The 19,288-nt window shown below is 38.6% G+C and overlaps 1 protein-coding gene across 15 annotated transcripts in view; it reads right to left on the reverse strand.

Moving 5' to 3' along the window:
• Positions 1-1,438: 1,438 nt before the first annotated feature.
• Positions 1,439-19,288, reverse strand: part of LMO7 (LIM domain 7) — a 130,028-nt gene continuing 112,178 nt past the window's right edge. For all 15 annotated transcript variants that reach the window (XM_061367734.1, XM_061367740.1, XM_061367737.1 and 12 more), the window contains 12 exons: positions 19,037-19,062; positions 18,639-18,743; positions 16,794-16,886; positions 15,101-15,522; positions 13,255-13,320; positions 12,873-12,938; positions 10,967-11,019; positions 9,145-9,364; positions 7,853-8,125; positions 6,367-6,475; positions 4,552-4,654; positions 1,439-2,175 (listed from right to left, as the gene is read on the reverse strand). In XM_061367734.1, coding sequence (XP_061223718.1) covers positions 2,153-2,175; positions 4,552-4,654; positions 6,367-6,475; positions 7,853-8,125; positions 9,145-9,364; positions 10,967-11,019; positions 12,873-12,938; positions 13,255-13,320; positions 15,101-15,522; positions 16,794-16,886; positions 18,639-18,743; positions 19,037-19,062 — 1,559 coding nt within the window. In that variant the 3' untranslated portion in view covers positions 1,439-2,152. The remainder of the gene's footprint in view (positions 2,176-4,551; positions 4,655-6,366; positions 6,476-7,852; positions 8,126-9,144; positions 9,365-10,966; positions 11,020-12,872; positions 12,939-13,254; positions 13,321-15,100; positions 15,523-16,793; positions 16,887-18,638; positions 18,744-19,036; positions 19,063-19,288) is intronic.

Consider the following 19,288-nt stretch of genomic DNA (forward strand, 5'->3'; position numbering starts at 1 on the left):
GACAAACAAATTTTGTGTCTGTTTCAGGGCTGGTGAAGGGGATTTGTGGGTATCCATAATTTATTTGGGGCAGTCTTGTTCTACAAGCAGCAGAGAGGAAGCCAGCCTCCCAGAGAACTGCATGCGCAGGTAGTGTGAATATCCCTCCACAGTCTGTATTTGAGGTCTTCATATCACAGAGTTCTCACCTGAGATGTACCATGTCATTACTTACCACAACAGGAGAAACTTTACAGGAGACACTTTAAGTGAAGCGGGGGTTGGATTAGATGAGTTTTGAACTGAATTCGGGGTTGAATTAGATGAGCTTTGATGGTCCCTCGGAACCCATACTATTCTATGATTCTATGAATACCAAAAGCCAAAGCCAAGTCACAAAGTGGCAAGTCATAAGTCACAGCCAGTGGCTGAAGAAGGATCTTGGCAACTTTGGACTGATGAGGCATTTTAGGGTTTTTTTTTTATTTTTTTAATTTTTAAACAAAACTGGAGGGGGGAGAAGTTTGGTACTTTGTAATTCAGCATTTATTAGCAGGGAGCTCCTTGGTGCAAAGCAGAACCCATTATGTTCAGCGGAAAGATCAATAAATCAAAATGAAACAGGAGATGGGCAGAGTTACAAGCACAAGTGACAGGAGGCCCACACAGGTGAAGTTTCCTCACTACATGAAGTAACAGCATGATCTTCCCTTGCTGCTCCCAGCTGTCACAACCACAACCTCTGCCCACAGTCTGTTAGCGCTCCTCTATGTCCCTGAGATCTCCTGAGAGGAAAGAGCACTCTAAGCTCCTTTGGCACCCTCATCATGGCTCCTCTTGGTGCCATGTACCAGCTGAAACACAGTGCCACCACGCTTCCTACATCTCCTCTCCATCCTACACTGTCCTATTCCTGTTTCATCCACAAAATTCTCCCACAAATTTCTCTCATCTACATCCCATGTTTTCTTTGCCACTTCCAAGGAAGGGTATGTAACTGGGCATGAAACAATTTGGGGAAGCCACTGACCAAAGCAATTTGGGAGCCATTGCTGAAAAACACATAGCACACGTTCCAGTGGCATTTGCAGAAGGAGCAGGCCCAACCCAAAATATTTTCAGCACCTCATTTCTAGCCACAGCAGAGGAGTTCTGGGGAACTTCTACCTCTTCCAAGAGTTGTGCTTCAGGGATGAGCATACAGGACAAAGAATTTTCTCAACACTTGTATTAAAAGCTAAAGGGAAAAAGTATGAGGAGCTTGACAGGAGAACTACACACAGAGTTTGATGTCAACGGTAAGGGAAAGAGAGGAAAGCACGCGTTCTTGCACATATTTAGGTGGCCATTCTAATCCTCTCATAAAAAATATTTTCCGAAGATGAAATTCAAACAATTTTGTATTTCAGCAAATCACCTTACACACATTTAGCTAGATAGAAAGAACAAAGAATCTCATAAATGCAACATCAGAAATTTTATTTACAAATATACTGTAATTCAACAACCATTCTCCACTCGATTTGTGGAGGAAAAAGTGATAGTTACATTTTTCAATTGGGAAAAGAGAACTCTTCCCTTTAAACGGATTCCACAGAATATTATGCCAACACCACTGAGCAAACAGATTATTCTTTGTGTTTAAGTTCCAAAAAAGCACGTAATTTTAGAAACCAGCATATGGAAAGCAAACACATTTGTGTGCATTTAAATGCAGCTTCATATTAACCTAGAGAATTCACTTTCAGTATATGTCAAAAATAAAGACAGCAATTGCAAATATATATTTATATTAAGCTATTTCTCTAATGCTCATTTCAAGAGCACAGAAACAAAATACTCTTCATATACCATTGGAAAGTCAACTAGTTGATTCTAAGCCTCAAAAATATTTTGCAGTTATTACTGAAAATATATTTATTTTCTCTTGTGCTCTCAGTATTTGAAGCTGAAAAAGTGAAAGCATTTTCCCAGATATTTCCTTACTGCTATTACTTCCTTATAAATAAAAATAGTTATATAGAGAATACAATGCATTGCTATGGAGACTAGACAAGCAAGTGCTACTCTTAGAAAACACACACATACACACAATGTATATATTTATAGATCTACATCAGCAGCAATCACCTCTTCTTTTATCTGCAACAGTGGTTTTAGATCTTCATTTGCTTCACATGGAGGTTGGTTGTCCAGCTGTTTGAAAGAGACAGCAGAAATCGTAATTAAAGTCTCACTGCTGAAGGATCTTATGACAAGAATTAAAATGTCCAGGTTAGAAACAGTCAGATAATGGTACTTCCAGTACCTACTTAAAACAGTAACACAAAGTAAGGTATACATTCTGAATCTAGCAATCCAAATTTAATGAACAATACCAATTTGAATTTAATCCAATTATAGCACTGCAAGTATTTCAGGCCAAGTAATATTCCACAGAACATGCACCTTACCAAGTTTTTAAGAACTATTTTTAGTATTAGCATAGATACAGGGTGACATTTTTTCTAAATTCACCCTGCAAGAATTAAAATTTGCTATATAACTGTAACAATATTTTTAAAAGAACTTTTTTGTCCTCTCTGCATGTATTTGTGGGCATCTGCCAATAAACTGGTGTTTCGCTACAATGTTCCAAATTTAAACCACAAAATTAACATAAAAATGTGCAAAAATATTACACCATAAAATTACACCATGAAAAATATCAATCCTAAAGTTTTTCAAACGTTTTAGCTAATATGATCACATTCCAACCTAACAGATAATTAAGCTAGGCTGATTGTCAAATGCCAATTGCAAACAAAGCAATCTGCATCACAGACCAGTGCTATGCTGACAATATATTTTCATTGCAGTAATAACATAGCTGGTTTTTGTATTATTCTAATAGCTAATCACTAATTTAAATACTTTATTCTGTACCTACAGGTTCTCACAATTCCCAATTTGCTTATATCGCATACAACTGTGTTTTCAGGTGCTCACTGGCCTGAGTAGATGCAGTCTGAAGTGAAGGGAATAGAACTGTTTCCTCACAGATCAGCTCTGCTTCTGAAACATACTGCTGTGATTTTATGGGCTGTAATGTCAAAGAGACATTAATAATAACAATTTATTAATGATAAAATTTTTGGTTACTGCCATCACCAAATTCCTGAATGTTGCTTTGGCAGAGAATAATAAAAAAAGATACTTTTTTCTTTTTTGTTTTCCCCTCAGTACTTTTCCAACTCTTCCAGTACTTTTGCCCTCAAAGGAAAAGGATAAAATAACTTGAGCAGGCTCCAGACTGAGTCTTCCACATGTTTGGGTGCTTCAAATACGAACACGGTCACTTTGTTGTAGTCTTGTCATCACCAAGGAGATAAATTCTCTGAACACTATCTCAGTGAGGTATGACCCAGTGCTCTGGATCGTCTCCAGATGGGAGTGATTCTCTTCCTCCTTCCCTTGATCACAGTGGCATTCCTGCACCTAACATTAACCTATGTTAATGCAAAGTTAGTGTCAAGGAGAGGTGTGGAGTTTTCTGAATTTAGCTTGTGAACCACAGAATCACTTCTGTGATGCAGGCAGCTTTTCCTCTTCCTGGAAACCAAAGAGCCTGAAAACAGCAACAGCATCAGATGCAGAGCTTCTCTGTTTTTTCAAGCTTAGCTTCTCAGCCATCAGGTGCCCAAGTCCTGCTCAAGTGCTGTAGCAGGAGGATCCTGTTCCCTTCACTGCCTTCTGGTCCACCATGAGAAAAATGTACCAGGCTCATGAAGAAACACAGACATATTTCTCAGGAAGTAATTCAGAAATGCTTTTCCTTTGCTGAATTTCATAATTCTAGAGAATTCTGTATTTGCTACATAAACAGTCATATAAAACTCCTGAGACTTGGCAAAATCAGGAGGTTGTCTACCATCATCTATGACAGCAGAAATAAACCCTCAACACCATTATTCAAAGCCTTCACATCATGCTCCAGTAAATCAGAATTCTGCAAACCATAACAAAGGAAAAAATTTATACTGCACCTTTTAATTAAGATCTGTAAGTAAACCAATTCCTCCTGAACTTGAACCTAAATAAATAACCAATCACAGACCTATAATTCCAATAATAATAGCATCGTGAAAAGAAACCAGCATTTGTGCCACCTGCACAGGATAAACTAATAGCTTTCCAGGTATGCAACAGGACTGAGTTAAATACATATTATTACTTTTTTAAAATATACACAATTTTTCAAGAAGATTTATCAAGACAAGCCAGCTCCACAACTGACAACTCCCTGACACCACTTTATCAGATCTAGGAGGAAAGCAGGACGACTAGGCTGTCTGCTTGGAGCTGCTCAATAACAAGGTGGTAAAATCAACTACCAGCAAGTTACAAGTTAGGAATGACTACCCTACAAAAGACACAAACTGGCAGTCAAACCTTGCTGAACCGTATTCAACTAACATACCAACTTAAAGCTAAACATGAAAGCTATTGAGCGGCTCGGCTGCGCGAATGCTTGGGGTTGTAACAGCACAGAGAAGAGCTATGACCATGCACACTGCAGTTTGATTGCCTTACTTTTAAATCTGATATAGCAGTCATTGCAGAAGAGTTTGTCGTTTCTGATCCTAACTTCAGCTCCAGAGCGGGATCCCCCGAGGTCACATCCACAGGCAACACACTACATGACAGATGAGTAATTAGCTATTCCTTACAAAATATCAAGAAACAAAAATGCTGTTCAAAAGCAGCTTGGGTTAAGCTCAAAGCAGCTTGAATCATAAACCCACAATCACTAGAAGCAAATGTATAACAATTAGTAGGTTAAAATGCAGCCAACCCTGAGAATGTATTTTAAGGTGACGACTGGACAACGAATAGCAGAGATACACCAACCAAGCAAACAAACGACAATTTTTTAGAGATTAGTGCATTAAATCTAATTTGAACTTTAGTTTCTCTGAAAACTAAAACTGGCATGACATGAAAAAAGATTTTTTCTCTAGATGGCAACAGCAATTTTGGCACAGAACACCTGGGTGTGCTATTTGCAGATTTCCATGTGGCATTCTCCATTGCTAGTGCCCTCAGCCCTTTGGCACTCAAAGCAGCAAATACTCAGGCATACCCAATTTCCTGGTTTTGCATCTTGGAAACAAGTTCTTATTTAGAAGGAAGGGGCTGATTTCGTTTTCCTTGAGTAAACACATGAATAAGGGTCTTGGATAGATTTTGTGGTAACATTCAACTATTTAACTATGGTGGCTGAACATATATTTGCTGTGAACACAAACCACCTCTGGAAGGAATGTAACCCAAAACATAACGCACTCCTTACTGAATTTATGAAGCAACATACTCAGCTGACTACAGAAGGACAGTTTAGTTTACTGGCTTAAATGAATAAGTCTTTTGGATGGCAGTCTGTTCAACAGCTCATTAATCTTCAGAAATTTGAAAAACAAACTTGTTATTTTCTCACATAAGCTAGGAGGTACAGGTGGACTCCCTTGTACAGAATACATGTTCTGCAGAAAGGGAATGACAATTGGTACCCATGAATCACTTCTGTCCCTCCTTCTCAGGCAGGCAGGACCAAGAAGAGCTTTGAATCAATGCCTTGTAATACTCCAGATGATGCATCTGAGCTGGGCCCTGAAGTGCTCTGTACCAGACATAGAAGTCTCCTTAAAGCCATGGAAAGAAGGGTCCCACAGCACCTCCAAATCAGAGTCTAATTCCTCAGCTGGTGCTAAGGCAGGGGAACTAGAAGTGTTTTAACATCTTCTGCAGTCAGGCATTTATTCTTTCAGCTGTGTGTATACCCCAAGCTGACTGAAAATAATGTAACTGTCTCAGTGCTGCAGATTCTGACGAGTGTTGAGTAGCACTAAATACTGCTTCGGTGCCGGGTTTCTTCCTGACAGGTTAATGCTGTCAACATGCCCTTGACCATGGGAGCGCTGTTTGCTAGGATTACCTTAGAAACAATGAGTCTCCTTAAATGATTCAATTGCCAGGGGTGGTGTACACTAAGAATTTATTTATTTATTTTCATTTATTAATAAGGACCTGGTTTCTCCAGGAGAACTGCTTCAGCCACTTCCGATTTTTTGCTGCCTATTCAAAAAAGAAAGACCGATCCCACTGTCAACATGCCCCTTTTACTTGTCAAAGTCCTCCTTGTTAGCTCTGGCATTTAAGAAATACTTCTAGAGTTGAGAGCTAAATGCCTGTGGATAGGACTGCCTCATGGAAATACGCATGCACGACACTGTCAAGAATAGAAGGCAAAGCAAGTGATTAGTAGAGCCCCTGTGAGCATAACACTGAGTAGCCATGCGTGCTCCTGATTAGATCCTGTTCCTTCACGATGTGACTCCCAGCTCTCACCTTAAAGCAATGTAAATGATAACAAAGACCAAGAGACTCAATGATCATGGCTGCTCCTTTGCCCAGAACGTTATTACAGTATGAACAGATTTTCTTCCCACTGACTGACCTAAATATAGAATGAAAATCCTTAAAAACAGCTTGAAAAGTTTTAAAAGACAAAGAAAAGTTATCAAAAACATTCTGATATTAAAAATAAACACACACTGGTAAAAAAAGCAGACTAAAAGAAAAACAAAATGAAAATTAATATTATTTACAGTAGGCCTGAAAGCTAAGGAAAGCTGAAGTGTCATAATTTAGATCAAAGTTACAGAGGAATGAACAAAGAAATTCTGTCACATTCTTGGGATAGTCACTGTATACAATACCTTCTTACAATACCTTCTACAAATAAACATAAGAAGCATATCCTTCAGTTTGGAAAGCAAGAACACAAGTTTTGTGCTCCTGCCTTATTTCTTATTTGTGAGGAATTATCCTGAAGGCTAAGTTTTTGCAAGCACCCCTGCCAAGTCCCACCATCTGCACCTTGTTAGATAACAGAAGGCTAGTCCCATACACATACTATTATGTTAACTCTTTGAACATAAGCCATACAGAGGTCAGATTCCAAAGACCTACTGAGATATTATCAAATGGAAGTAAGAACAAGATAAGTAAACATGGTTAAGAAGGTAATTTTCTTACAATTATAAAGCATGTAGGAGCCTAGCTTTTAAAAGACAAAAAAAAAAAAAAAGTCAATTTATCACAAACTGCCTGAGAATGTAAGAGCTAGTAAATCAGTGTTCTGACTGCTGTTATATGTAATACATGTAATTGTGTGGGGATGAGTCTCCATAGTCTTACCCTAAGGTATTTTTAAGATGTTTCAAGTATATAAACCAGCAGTTATTTACCCTACCACAATGGTGGGAATGGAACTGAATTCCATTTTTGTTTCAAAATATGTTGCAATTCTTGCTTTCTACTCCTAGATTAAAAACAACATCCTACTCTCTAATTCTCTGGGGTCACGGGTTATAAGCATTCCTGAGTGCTCCTTGAGATGATATTGACCACATGCCAGAAAGGGGGGAGGAGAGACCAAGACGAGGGCCATAGAAAGCGTGGGTTTCAGGAATCTTTTGTTAGAACAAACCTAAGAAAATAAAATGTCAGAAATGCCATCTGGAGTAGGCAATCATTTTGGTAACCAACATACAGCTTGGAGGCTGGAGATTTATTATTCCAATTCCTTTATCTTTTTTAACCAGTGCCAAACAGTGATGACAAACCTGGGAAATTTTCTGAATGACTGGAGCAGGGAGGTAATACCAGCCCAGATTTCATCATCCTGCCCAGCCAGAAAACTCAGGTAATCTTCAGACTTGTTAATCAATATTATGGGCAAGATCACTGCTGTAGGTCATCATATACACCAAGTCTGCTCACTATTGCAGCCCAACATTTATACCTCCCCAGCAGAAGGGCACCCACTCACCTGCTGCGTGTCTGGGAACCTGGCTGGGAAGCAGAGAGGGGAGACTGAGCCTGGGGGGCTGCCTGGGACACAGAGGGGGCTCTCTGAGAGGTGGCCACTGGAGGTGCTTTGCTGGAAGAAGGAGTGCACATGTAGGCTCGGTTTGAAGTGGAGACCGGGCGACCGAAATCTTGTTTAGAGGATAGAGATGAAGAGGAGACAGACTGGTTCAGCCATGAGTGGTGCCTCCATGAGCTTGTTCTTGAAGAATCAAGATTATCCAAAGATTCCCCTCTATAACAGAGGTACACATAGAGATGTAAATGGCAGTACGGCTGGAGCAGAAGAGCTATATTCTGATTTATTAAAAAAAAAAAAAATCATTATCCTAGCATTTTTAAGATTTTCTAGCATGAATATGTTTGTCTGATCACCAAGGAATATTGTTCACATACCAACTTAGAATGCTTGAGAAGCAAGTTACCCTTTGTGTACAGTCCTAGTCTCATGGGAAAAAAGCAGGAGAGGCGAAAGAGAGGTGGCACTTAACCACTTAATAAAAGCTAAACATGCTTCACTGCAGCCTTATCAGGGTGAACTGTATCAAAATCCGTTGTACAGCAACGGACCTCAGATACCAGGTTTGTTTTTGTTTTCTCCAAGGGATACCAGATTGAAAATAACAATCCACCCAGGCTGGATAGCATCGTCTAGGTACGAGGTGTTGGCCCCATTGCCAAACACTCTCCTGACTGATAACTGCTGTTTTCTAAGTGACAAATCCAACATTCATAGATTACTTAAAGCAAGAAACAAACTCCAGACTGACATATTTGTATGTAAAAAAAACCCGAAACAACAACAAAAAAAGGAATATACTCCTTAGCCATAATAGTAATTTCCACAAGAAATTGTCATGCTGAAATTCTTAAGCACATCTGTCAATGACAAGGAACACTATTGATTTCCATTGCTGGTATAGCAACCAAGAAATAAGCAGCTGAGTTATTTAGAGGTCACATCCACATTCCTTGCTTATAGAATCACAGAATCAACTCGGTGGAAAAGACCTTTAAAATCATTAAGTCCAACCATTACCCCAGGACTGCCAAGTCTACCACTAAACCGTATCGCAAAAACCAATCCCAGCTGCAATACAGCTGCTTTCTTCTACCTGTGTCGCTGTGCAGTTTATTTTACAGCATTTCACAGACCTGATTTGTTTCTGTGCTCTGTAATATAAGCTGAAGTTTAGAATAACCAAACAAAAATATTTTATAAGAGACTAAGTTATTTTTTAATGCAATTCCTACCTCCTCATACTACTGCTGTACAGACTAATGGGCTCCTTATGTATACTGGAACTGCGCTGCCTAATCCAGCTGTTGTCTGTGTGTAGAGATGTTTTCTTTCTCATTTCCTGGAGGATTTGCTGTCTCTCCAGCTCTGCTGCAGAGAGGCTGTGCTCCTTCTGAGACTTCTTCTGTGACTCACCCATGTTCCAGGACCTCTCCGAATACTTGCTCTGGGTACCTGTGTGGACAACAGGCACAAATTGCAGCCAGACACCTTAAGGCACAAAAGCAGTTATCACACATTCAGTACTCTGACTAGAACTCCAAAAGCAGTCAATCACCACACTCACAAGTTTCTCCAGTTCCTTTTTACAGCTGCGTGACCAGTATGAAACATGGCAACACATCATTATTGCTACAATTCTTTTATTCATGATGCATTAATGGGCCTTTTACATAATGTTTAACTTAAATACAAGTAGGTATTTTCCTTCACTTCAAGTGTATATGCATATACATTTGTATGTACATATATATACACACACTTATTTTTAAAAATGCATGATCTCTTTCACTGCCACAATTTGGACTTCTCCTCCAATATGAACTAAAGCATTTATAAAATATATAGTTGAATTGTGGGATGCTTTTTTTTCTCTTTAAGAATTCATATTCTTTTTTTTCCTATAAGTTTTCAAGAATTCCTTCCTTATTCAAGGCCCTACACACATTGCTTTATCTTGCCTTATATAAATATATATGTAAAGGGATGGAGAGAAGGAAACCTTACAGAGAGTTTCTCGATTATTTGAATGTTGTGTTAACCAGTCAATTGAAACAAGATTTATGGTAGAGATGACCTTTGAAATTTTGGAAGGGGAAACAAACAAGCCATCCTTCTCCAATATGCGTTGACGTGTTAGAAGACAACAATTTTTTCTTTATTTCCAAGATGCAGAAACTATTATTTACAGTAAGACTAATTAAGAAAATTACTCAGCAATGCATCATCGAATTGAAATTTCAATCCCTTTAAAAACTGCTCTATTTGTTCCTGGGTTTATTGCTACAGATTACCATTATAAAATATTGTGGAAGTTTACTTGCTCATTAGTTTTAATGACCAAGCTTTAATGTGTGAGAAAGCAACACTGTCCATCTGCAACATATCATCTAATACACCATTTCTTTTCTATGTTTACTTGTGGCTACTTTATTAGACTGTATTTTAGACACAGGACTAGCTTTCGGGCATTTTCTACTGCAATATATTTATAAATTGGGTTTGTTTGCTTTGCGCACATTCCTCTAAGCACATGTTAAGGTAACTGAAGTCAACTTAAGAGTTGGAACTGGAGTCCAAGAAACAAACCACTGTGACAGTATTGAGAGCTGACTGCAAGCTGTGTTACTCCTACACTAACCAAAGTTAAAAGAGCAAACAGTTGTATCATATACATAAGCATCTTGGTATGCACAGCTTTTTTTATTGACAGAGTCACCATATTAAAAGCACATACATCTGCAACAATATACCTACACGACTGGTTTAACCTCATATAAATATCAGTCACCTAAAATTTAGGCATCCAAGATCTGTTTGTAATCACTGCTATGGTCTTCAAGAGAGCAGTTAATCATATTTGTCCTTATATGTTGACTGTATGAATTTCCTCTTGCTGTTGAAAGTTCAATCAAATTGTGCCATGGTATGAATTTGAATTACAAGGCAGCTGTCATAAAGCACTTTGACAATTAATTTTCTTACCATTATTATGTGCAATACAGCTTTTGACAAAAAATGCATTTTAAAAAATAATGGAAATTGAGCAGTACTTACCATTTCTGACTGTGTTGAATTCATTCAGTTCTGAAGTTGACTTGGACTTATTCCTAAGGATATAGAAAACATTCATGCTTCTCTCTCAACTAGGAGACCTTACCATGGACAATGATCTTATTGCAAAGCACAGATACATAGCACCTTTTTCACTATCCCTCCCATCAGCAACTTATGCTGTACTTAGAACAAGAGGCAAAAATACCCAAACTAAGACCAATAGGATATTAAGGGGGAAAAACACATAAATACTTACATGCCTGTGGGCAACCACCAAAAGTATGTACTGAAAGTTCCCAGTGTTTCAGGTAAAAGGGACCAATAATTGTGGTAAAAAAAAAAATAAAAGGTCCTTCCTTGTGGAAACTTTGTGAAGACTACATTCAGGCAGTCAAAGATACAGTATCTTTCAAAGCAGTTTTATAATTGATTGAATGTCATAAAAAAATTAAAAGCACCATTACTAGACCCTAAGCAAAACACCTTCTCAAACACTTGCATGCAGATTGTTCTCAGGAAATCTGTTATTCACTGACTACACCCAGCAGCATAATTTTTTAACGGGTTTTAGCCAGCAAATGCCATTCAATATACAGGAAGACAAATGTCAAAGAGTTGGTTTGCTGCCAGTACAGAGCAGGAGCTTCAGCAACACCTCTGTGCTGTATGATCAGCCCCAAGTAACACAGTTAGTTTTAAAATACCTCAAAAAGGATTGGACATGCTTTGCTAGGTCACAACCCAAAGTTACTACATTCATGTGCTTACACGTACAGCAATGGCTGCACAACTGTGTTTGGAGGGGGTATTGTTCTTTGTTTACAGGTAAAGGATGTATAAGCTGTGTCACATTTCTTGATTCCCCGAGTTGACTCTGCCCTATATTGCAGACCTATTTTATTATCTGTTTGAGAAAAAGCAACGATTTCACTGATGCTTGTAGCAAACATGAGCTCCGAAGAGCGGGTCAGTACACCACCCTAATGCCCACCTCACGCATATACCCAAAATGTAATATTTAGTGCAGGAGCCTTCTGAAGTTCCTGCACTAAATTTAGATCTAAATCTCTAGTAACAGATCTATTGGTTGTACCCTTTAAGTTTCGGTGTTCCTCTTAATCTTAAAAAAAAATAAAATAAAAATGCTCAGTCAAGCTACAGGAACTGATGAAATACACAGCAGAGGTGACCTTTCAGAACTACTGTGGGATGCCATCTAAGACAAAGGCTTGATATAAATGTTACGGATTTAGACAACTTCAGCATTTTTTAGCCATAGCCCAGTGATTAAAAGGGAGAAGAAAAAGCTGTCTATTCAAAGTGCCCACATCTGCAGTGGCTAATACGGTCTATTGAAATAAAAACAGAACACCCCCCCCCCCCCCCCATGATAAAAATCCCAAATAAAAAAAAATCCCAAGCAAAACAAAACAGAAAATAAGCTAAGAAAGTGTAACTTAACAAGAGGCACATCTGCTATCTTCCTGATAAATATGCAGCTGCTGCCTCTCGCTTCCCTCCCTGTTTACTCTCTCTTAACTTGCGTAATCCTGATTGGGAGGACTGCACCTTAGTTTGTATAGCACATTACGACACAACCACCATATTATCTGAAATAGTTTTCCAGCCATATAAGTCTAGTACCACCCACATATTTACTTCCTTACAGTTCTGCTTCTCCCAGTAAAATCCTACTGACTGTTGTTTACAGCACAACATATAATTTGCCAGAAGTTTGGCTGCTTGTTTTCTCAGTAGGAAAGCATGCCACAAAAACTGCAAAACACAGCAGCAATATAAGGAACGCACTTAGCTGCCATAGTTAAAGTTTACTGGGAGTTTCAAAGCTTTCGGACACAGAAACAGTGATATTACAGTCTACACTGAGATACAATATCACACCTACCTGTCGGCAAAAGACTGTCCTGGTTGCTCCTCAATGGTTTTAGAAACTTCATAACGCTCATAATGTCTGTAGAAAGAAAAAGCATACATTACATTCATATAAAGACATGCATAGATATAAATATCTCTTATTAAAAATACTTGAAACAGATCTTTAAAGGAAAAAAGGAAAACAAAACCCTAAGCATTTAAAGCTCTAGGGAGGCTTAATTTTGTCAGAAACACAACAAAAGAAAGCAGGAACAAAAAAAAAGGTTGTCAGAAAAATTGCCTGAAATTACATTTTTGTAAGTGACAAGGAATCCAAACATGAGCATGCCAAAAAGGTTAATGTTTATTGCTGAAGATACTTCAAGCTGCCTATTGATTCAATTTCTTATTACCTGTCAATGGCAGGATGGCCAGCTCGATCCTCTATTGTTTTAGATACTTCATAGCGCTCGTAATGTCTAGAACCAAAATAGAAGAAAATGTGTATTAAACAAAAAACATTTACTAGAAATTGAGCAAACAGTAAGCATACGTAGAGAAAATTTTGATGTGTTAGTAACATGAAAATACAGGCAAAAAAACCCCTGAAAGACTTTTACAGACCCTGCAAAAATGACTAGTATCAGTATACAATGATTGTCTCACCTGTTTCAAAGCCAGGAGATGAGCTTTGTCCAAACTCAGCACTTCTCTAAGAGTTACATGTGCATTTGTATATAAGTGCAGTTTGTAACCCCTACCTAGAGAAACACTAACTTCCACAGACAAAGCTCTTCCATCTGCCTGTTTCCAACCTTAGTGCTCTTTGCAGCATCATGGCTTCACAGATATTTATGTAACATTTCGAATCTCAAGTAGTGTCTTTGGATGTAATCATAAAGCAGACATTTAACATCAGATATTTTAAATCCCAGCTTCACTGACCTTGCTCCTTTACTACAAAGCAAAGCCATCCTTGGTTAGCAAAACGCATCCTTTGGCAACAAGCTGAGAAGCAGCGAAATCTACTGGGACTAAGGCATATATCAAGGATTTAGATATGCAGATATTACAGCAGCTTAATGAGTTACTGCACAAAGTCCTATTATCTTGCAACTGGGGCAAGCCAAAATGTAGAGATATGCTGGCACAGCTGCCAAGAAGAACTTCTTTAGCTATTGTAAAAACTGTGCCTCTGGTTTGCTCAGCAGGGATCCCAAGCAGCAGTCATTTACAATGAGCTAAAGTAAATCTAGGTCTCAATCTTCCCTGTAAATATATTCAATTTTATAATCATATTTTCTTCTCCAAATACTTAACTTGATACCATAAGTTATCTTCAGTCATCTCTTATTACTTATATGAGAACAGTGAAAAATCCTCACGATAAACAGCAAAGCTAGTAAGACACAAGGCAGTAAGCTAAATGCACAAGAAATCAGGCAAATTTACTGGCTTAATCTGTTTCAGACAAGTTAATCTCCCATGATGCCTGCAATAGTAGTCTGAAAATTTCTAGGCAAGAACATGAACATGTAAACTAATAGTTGGAGGGTTGTTGTTTTGGGGTTTTTTTACTTGTTTGTGTTTTGTTTTTTTGTTTTTAAATTCTAGTGTTCTGGGACTTTTTTTAAAACCAAGCTACTGAAGAAGGTAATGAAAGAACCTTTTCCATGTTCTAGAACAAATAAATCCACAGTTGGTATTTCTATGAAGCTACAATATCTAAGGCAGCATCAGTTCACTCATATACCATGATATCCCTCATTGACAATTTAACCCAGCAGTGCATTTAATCTTTATTGTTGCACTGCCAAAGTAAAATGAGAGAGAAGTCTGGAAAAACCAGACATGCATTTTTTGGAAAAGAGTTAGCTTGATGTTTCTTCTGAAAGCCCTGTATGTTTAACTGCTGGCTCCCAATTTAAAAGGCTTATGCAGGGTTTTTAGAAAATCTAAACAGTAAGTGCTTCAGGTCATCTTTCATTTGGCTGTAATTACTTTATTTATGCTTCCTATTTAAAAAATAAGCAGAAGTGGGTTAATAGAGCACTTGATTCATGGGGAAAGACTGTGTCTTCTGCCTGATCCTTCCACCTTTAGAAAGAAAGGCTATCGTGTGCTATTTTGCACTGGCTGATTACATTACACATCTTACATGAATACCCCTATATATTCAGGACATATACACTCCCATTAGAAATCTATTTGAATTTTTAATGCAGAAGGAATAGAGCACGTCCCATCAGAAGCGCACACCTTTGGTACTGAGGCACCTCCACTGACACCTCCTTTTGCCTTTCAGCCTGACGTCTCTGCTCCTCCATCTCTGCCCTCCGCCTCTGCTCCTCCACCTCTGCCCTCCGCCTCTGCTCTTCCATCTCTGTCCGCTGCCTTTGCTCCTCAGCATATTGCTGTTCTCTCTCTTTACGTTGTCTCTCAAGCTCCAGCTCTTCAAGTTCCCTTTCTTGCTCAAAACGCAGGGCTGCTTCTTCCTGGATCCTCCGTTCCTCCTGATGCCTCCTCCTTCCTTCTTCCTCACCCAATAGGCATGATGCCACCTTGCTTTCTTCATCTCCTTCTGGCTCTTCAGGAGTATTTGCTTCAGGGCTTGCTCTCCAGCTGGACACAGATGGAGCTCGAGCAGGGACAGACGTGTTTAAGGTTAGAACAGACTGCTCCTGTAGCAAAGGAAAAAAAAAACCCACAAAAAGAACCCTAATGTTTTTAGGGAAGGGACTGTTATTTAAACAGGTTGCTCACTCAGAAAAAGTTCATTTATTCTTTGAGGGAAGACTGTGTAAAAAGCATCCCAAAAACTTGCATTGAAAGACCCAAAGGGCATACTCTGGTTTCATGTTTTGACTGCCTGCTAGCACATTCTCCTAATGCAAGAGCTTCCATTCCACACAGCAGCCCTAGCAAGCGCCATGGGCAGCATGGCCACAACTATGTGAAATATTCTCCTTTCTAAAGTATCACATTTCAAGCTATCCCATTTCCACTTAAATATCCATGGAAAACAAACTTCCATGATACCCAGAATTTCTCCCTACTGTTTTGACTTAGGGACCTGAGACCTACCTAACAGTGCACACAGAAAGATATACACTGCAAGTGTATATCAGACCAATGAATTTCACATTCCTCCTCCATTCTCCTACCATTTGAATGTCAAATCCTCAGACCTACCACTCTGACTCTTCTCTCAAAGAAGAGAAAATGTCTTTCAGTGCTCAAAAGATGGTTTAGTTGCAGAGAACAAATACTGTTTACAGGTACATGAAAACCTCTAATGATAGAAAAAAAACAAAAATGGTTTACATTCTTGTACAACAAAGTCCTCTAACAGCTCAAAGAGCTTTCTTATTGAAATCCTAAGCCTTAAATTACAGTCTACTTATTCATGACTGTATAAACGCAACTGATCTAGCTAGGGTGCGTGAAGCAGCACTTGCATAGCAATAAGGATGAGGTATCTCAGATACCTCCCACACTCAGAGAAAACCTGTTCATCTTCACATAAGGAAGAGCCACAAAAGTCAGCATCTACAGTGACTACATGCATTCAGTGTTTTGAAACACATAATGACAATTCTGAAGTTGATTTGATATGTAAATTTATCAGAGATAGGATGAACTGGTTGCCAGTAACAAGCCAGGCATCTACAAACATGCCTCATGATGTACTGAAGCAGAATTCCAACCAATAACATCAGGAGGTAAATATACAGCAAAGGTGGCCATTTCATTCTGGTCACAATAATTAACACATGCTGTAACTTTTTGCTAACATATTTCTGGTGTTAGTTACCTAAGCAATTCATAAGGAAGTCAAATGCAGCAGGTCTCAAAACATCCCATTTACCCTTTCCTTCCCAATTTTACCAACTTCTATCAATTCACAGACAACAATTTATTTTACAAGGGTGAAGCCATATTCATAGCCTACCTCATCAAAATACTTTGAGCTCTCTTTTTCTGCTTCTTGCTTAGCTCTTAGCCATTCTTCTCTCAGTTTTTCTTGTTCCTGTTTGTATTTCTCCTGTTAAGTTAGATTGAAGTTAAACATGCAAATAAGAAACACGGTATTCTTTATTTGCATTGAAATGTACTACCGGTATTTAATACAGCTTTTAACAGACTAGTGTGGTGAAAACATGCCTGAGCTCTACAAAGCCAGTGAAATCCTGGCTCAAATATAATCCAAAGGAGTTCTGCAAGTGACTGGGGAGAATCCAGGCTTTTTACATGCTACATCTCATAACAACTGACCTCAGGTTTGGTTTATTTCCTGTCACAGCTTAGTTCCCATTTAAACAAAAATCAGCTAAGGTATTTCTTGAGATATGGCGTGATTATATTTCACTTGGAATCATGTAATACAGTATAAAGTGATCATTAGGTGAAATACGAGACAGTAATTTGGTTTGAGCAAAAACTCTTGGTCTTTTGGAATATTATCTAAAAAAAAATAAAATTCTGGATGTCCAAATTTGTCCTACGATTGGATCTGGCATGAAATCAATGCAATGTCTTAAAGCATTACTTAGGGTACACCATAAATGTTTTGGTGGTTTTGTCAGTCACCACTTAGATCTTGGAAAAGGGAAAATATTTAATGATGTCAAAAGTATTCCTTCCAAGATATTAGAAATAAGAAAGGAAATACTTCATTTTCCCTGATACTTAAAAATTCATTGCTAGGGTCATGGGGAAGAGAAAGAACATTATTACTCGGGTTAAATTCACTACTTCAGGACTAAAAAAGGAGAAGCAATGAAAAGTGAATGCAGAGATATGAGACTGCTCTCAACAAAGGGGAGCCAAGGTTTGCATTCCTTAAAGTTATCTCTTCAGCCATCAACCCAAACCATAAGAGACCACAGATATGTTTAGGAAGGCACACTTCTTGCCTTGCAGAGTTTATAAGCTAAAAGGAATGACAAAAGATAAAACATCCAAAAAGCAACAGAGTTGATACACTGTACTTTCACATCCCAGTTTTCTGCTGCATGCACCAAATTCAAAGAGGGCTTGTGGAGAGTACATGATGCCCACTGATGTCTCTCAGTCGGACTTTAGATAACAAACTTAATTTGCAGAGTTGTGCCTTGGTGAATGTGGTTGAATGGGCTTATGCTTTACTGAGGTAAGGCCTTTGCTGTGGTTTTTGCTATCCTAAGATGCCAAACATTGTCCCGTTCTCTACAACACTTCCTCCATCTCTAGCAATCGTTTATCAAGGTGATTTGCGGTTAGCAGGTTCAGCTTCCTGACTCTGAGAGGCCCTGGGAACCAGGCCGATTTCAACTAATCAGCCAATTGCTAAACCTCAGGATGCCAGCAGGCATCTAACCATGGCATTGGCTGCCTTCTCTTCATCTCTGAATATAAGGCAGTGTTGCTAATTGAAGGTAAAACTCATTCTAGAGACAATTTTCTTGAGAGGAAACAATAAAACTCATATTGAAAAGTGAAGACTACTACCCCCTAGGTCTTTGATGACCCTTTACATTTTGCTACCAGTAAGAGCATACCACCCTTGTAATGATTAAACACTTCTGGCTCTAGTGAACACAAAGTCTGGGTTTGACTTCATGAAGTTCACTAATGCGTTGTCCTCTTTTTGCTGAATAATTGCTAGTGCGTGTAACTGTGCAGCTCAACAAATGTATCCGAAAGTTATCTTGGGCCATTTGTAAGAAGAATTGTAAAAGTCATGTGTTATTCTACTTTCTTAACAGTTCCTGCACCCAAAGGATTGCCAGCCTATGATCATGAGGATTAATTATACCTGCAGTAAACGGTCCTGCTCCTTTTGCCATTTTTCCTGTCGTTTTCGTTCTTCCTCTTGATCCCAAACCCGACGACTAGGAGCACTAATGGATGGGACTGGGAGCTAATACAGCACAGAAATTAAATAGCATTAATCTTCTTCCATGTAACAAACACTCTACATTTTAAAACATATTTTTTAAAGTGAGAAATAAAAGCTATTACAAACACTACAGCTTTATTGTGACATGGACCTAAATTAGCAACCATTAAGCAACCATTCCGGTACACATTATGAGATCATAGACAGTACTCCAGATTTGATCACAGTTTTAAGTAGTATAAAAAGCAATAGAAAGCAGTGGGCTTCTTGGAAGACCAGGCTTACAGTATTTGTAATTTGTAAATAGTACTTACATCAGGCATTGCAGGTTCTGGGCCTCCTGCGAGATTTGGAAGGCAAAAACCAAAAATCATTAGAACCATACATACTCACTACTGCAAGACTTGTGTAAATGGGGAAAGTCTGAGTTTCAGACTAATTGTTGCTTCCTTAGTAAGCCATGCTTGCATTTTTCCCTACTGAACTCACTTGAGGTCAGAATTCATTAGGGACTTTCAACTAACTTGCACAAGTCCTTAAAAGCTTTACATGCTTACAAGTACCAT

Source organism: Neopsephotus bourkii, unplaced genomic scaffold (genome assembly GCF_033783945.1).
Source record: "Neopsephotus bourkii isolate Nb327-2 ecotype Australia unplaced genomic scaffold, CSIRO-AGI_Nbou_v1 NB_1394, whole genome shotgun sequence".
Classification (NCBI taxonomy): domain Eukaryota; kingdom Metazoa; phylum Chordata; class Aves; order Psittaciformes; family Psittacidae; genus Neopsephotus; species Neopsephotus bourkii.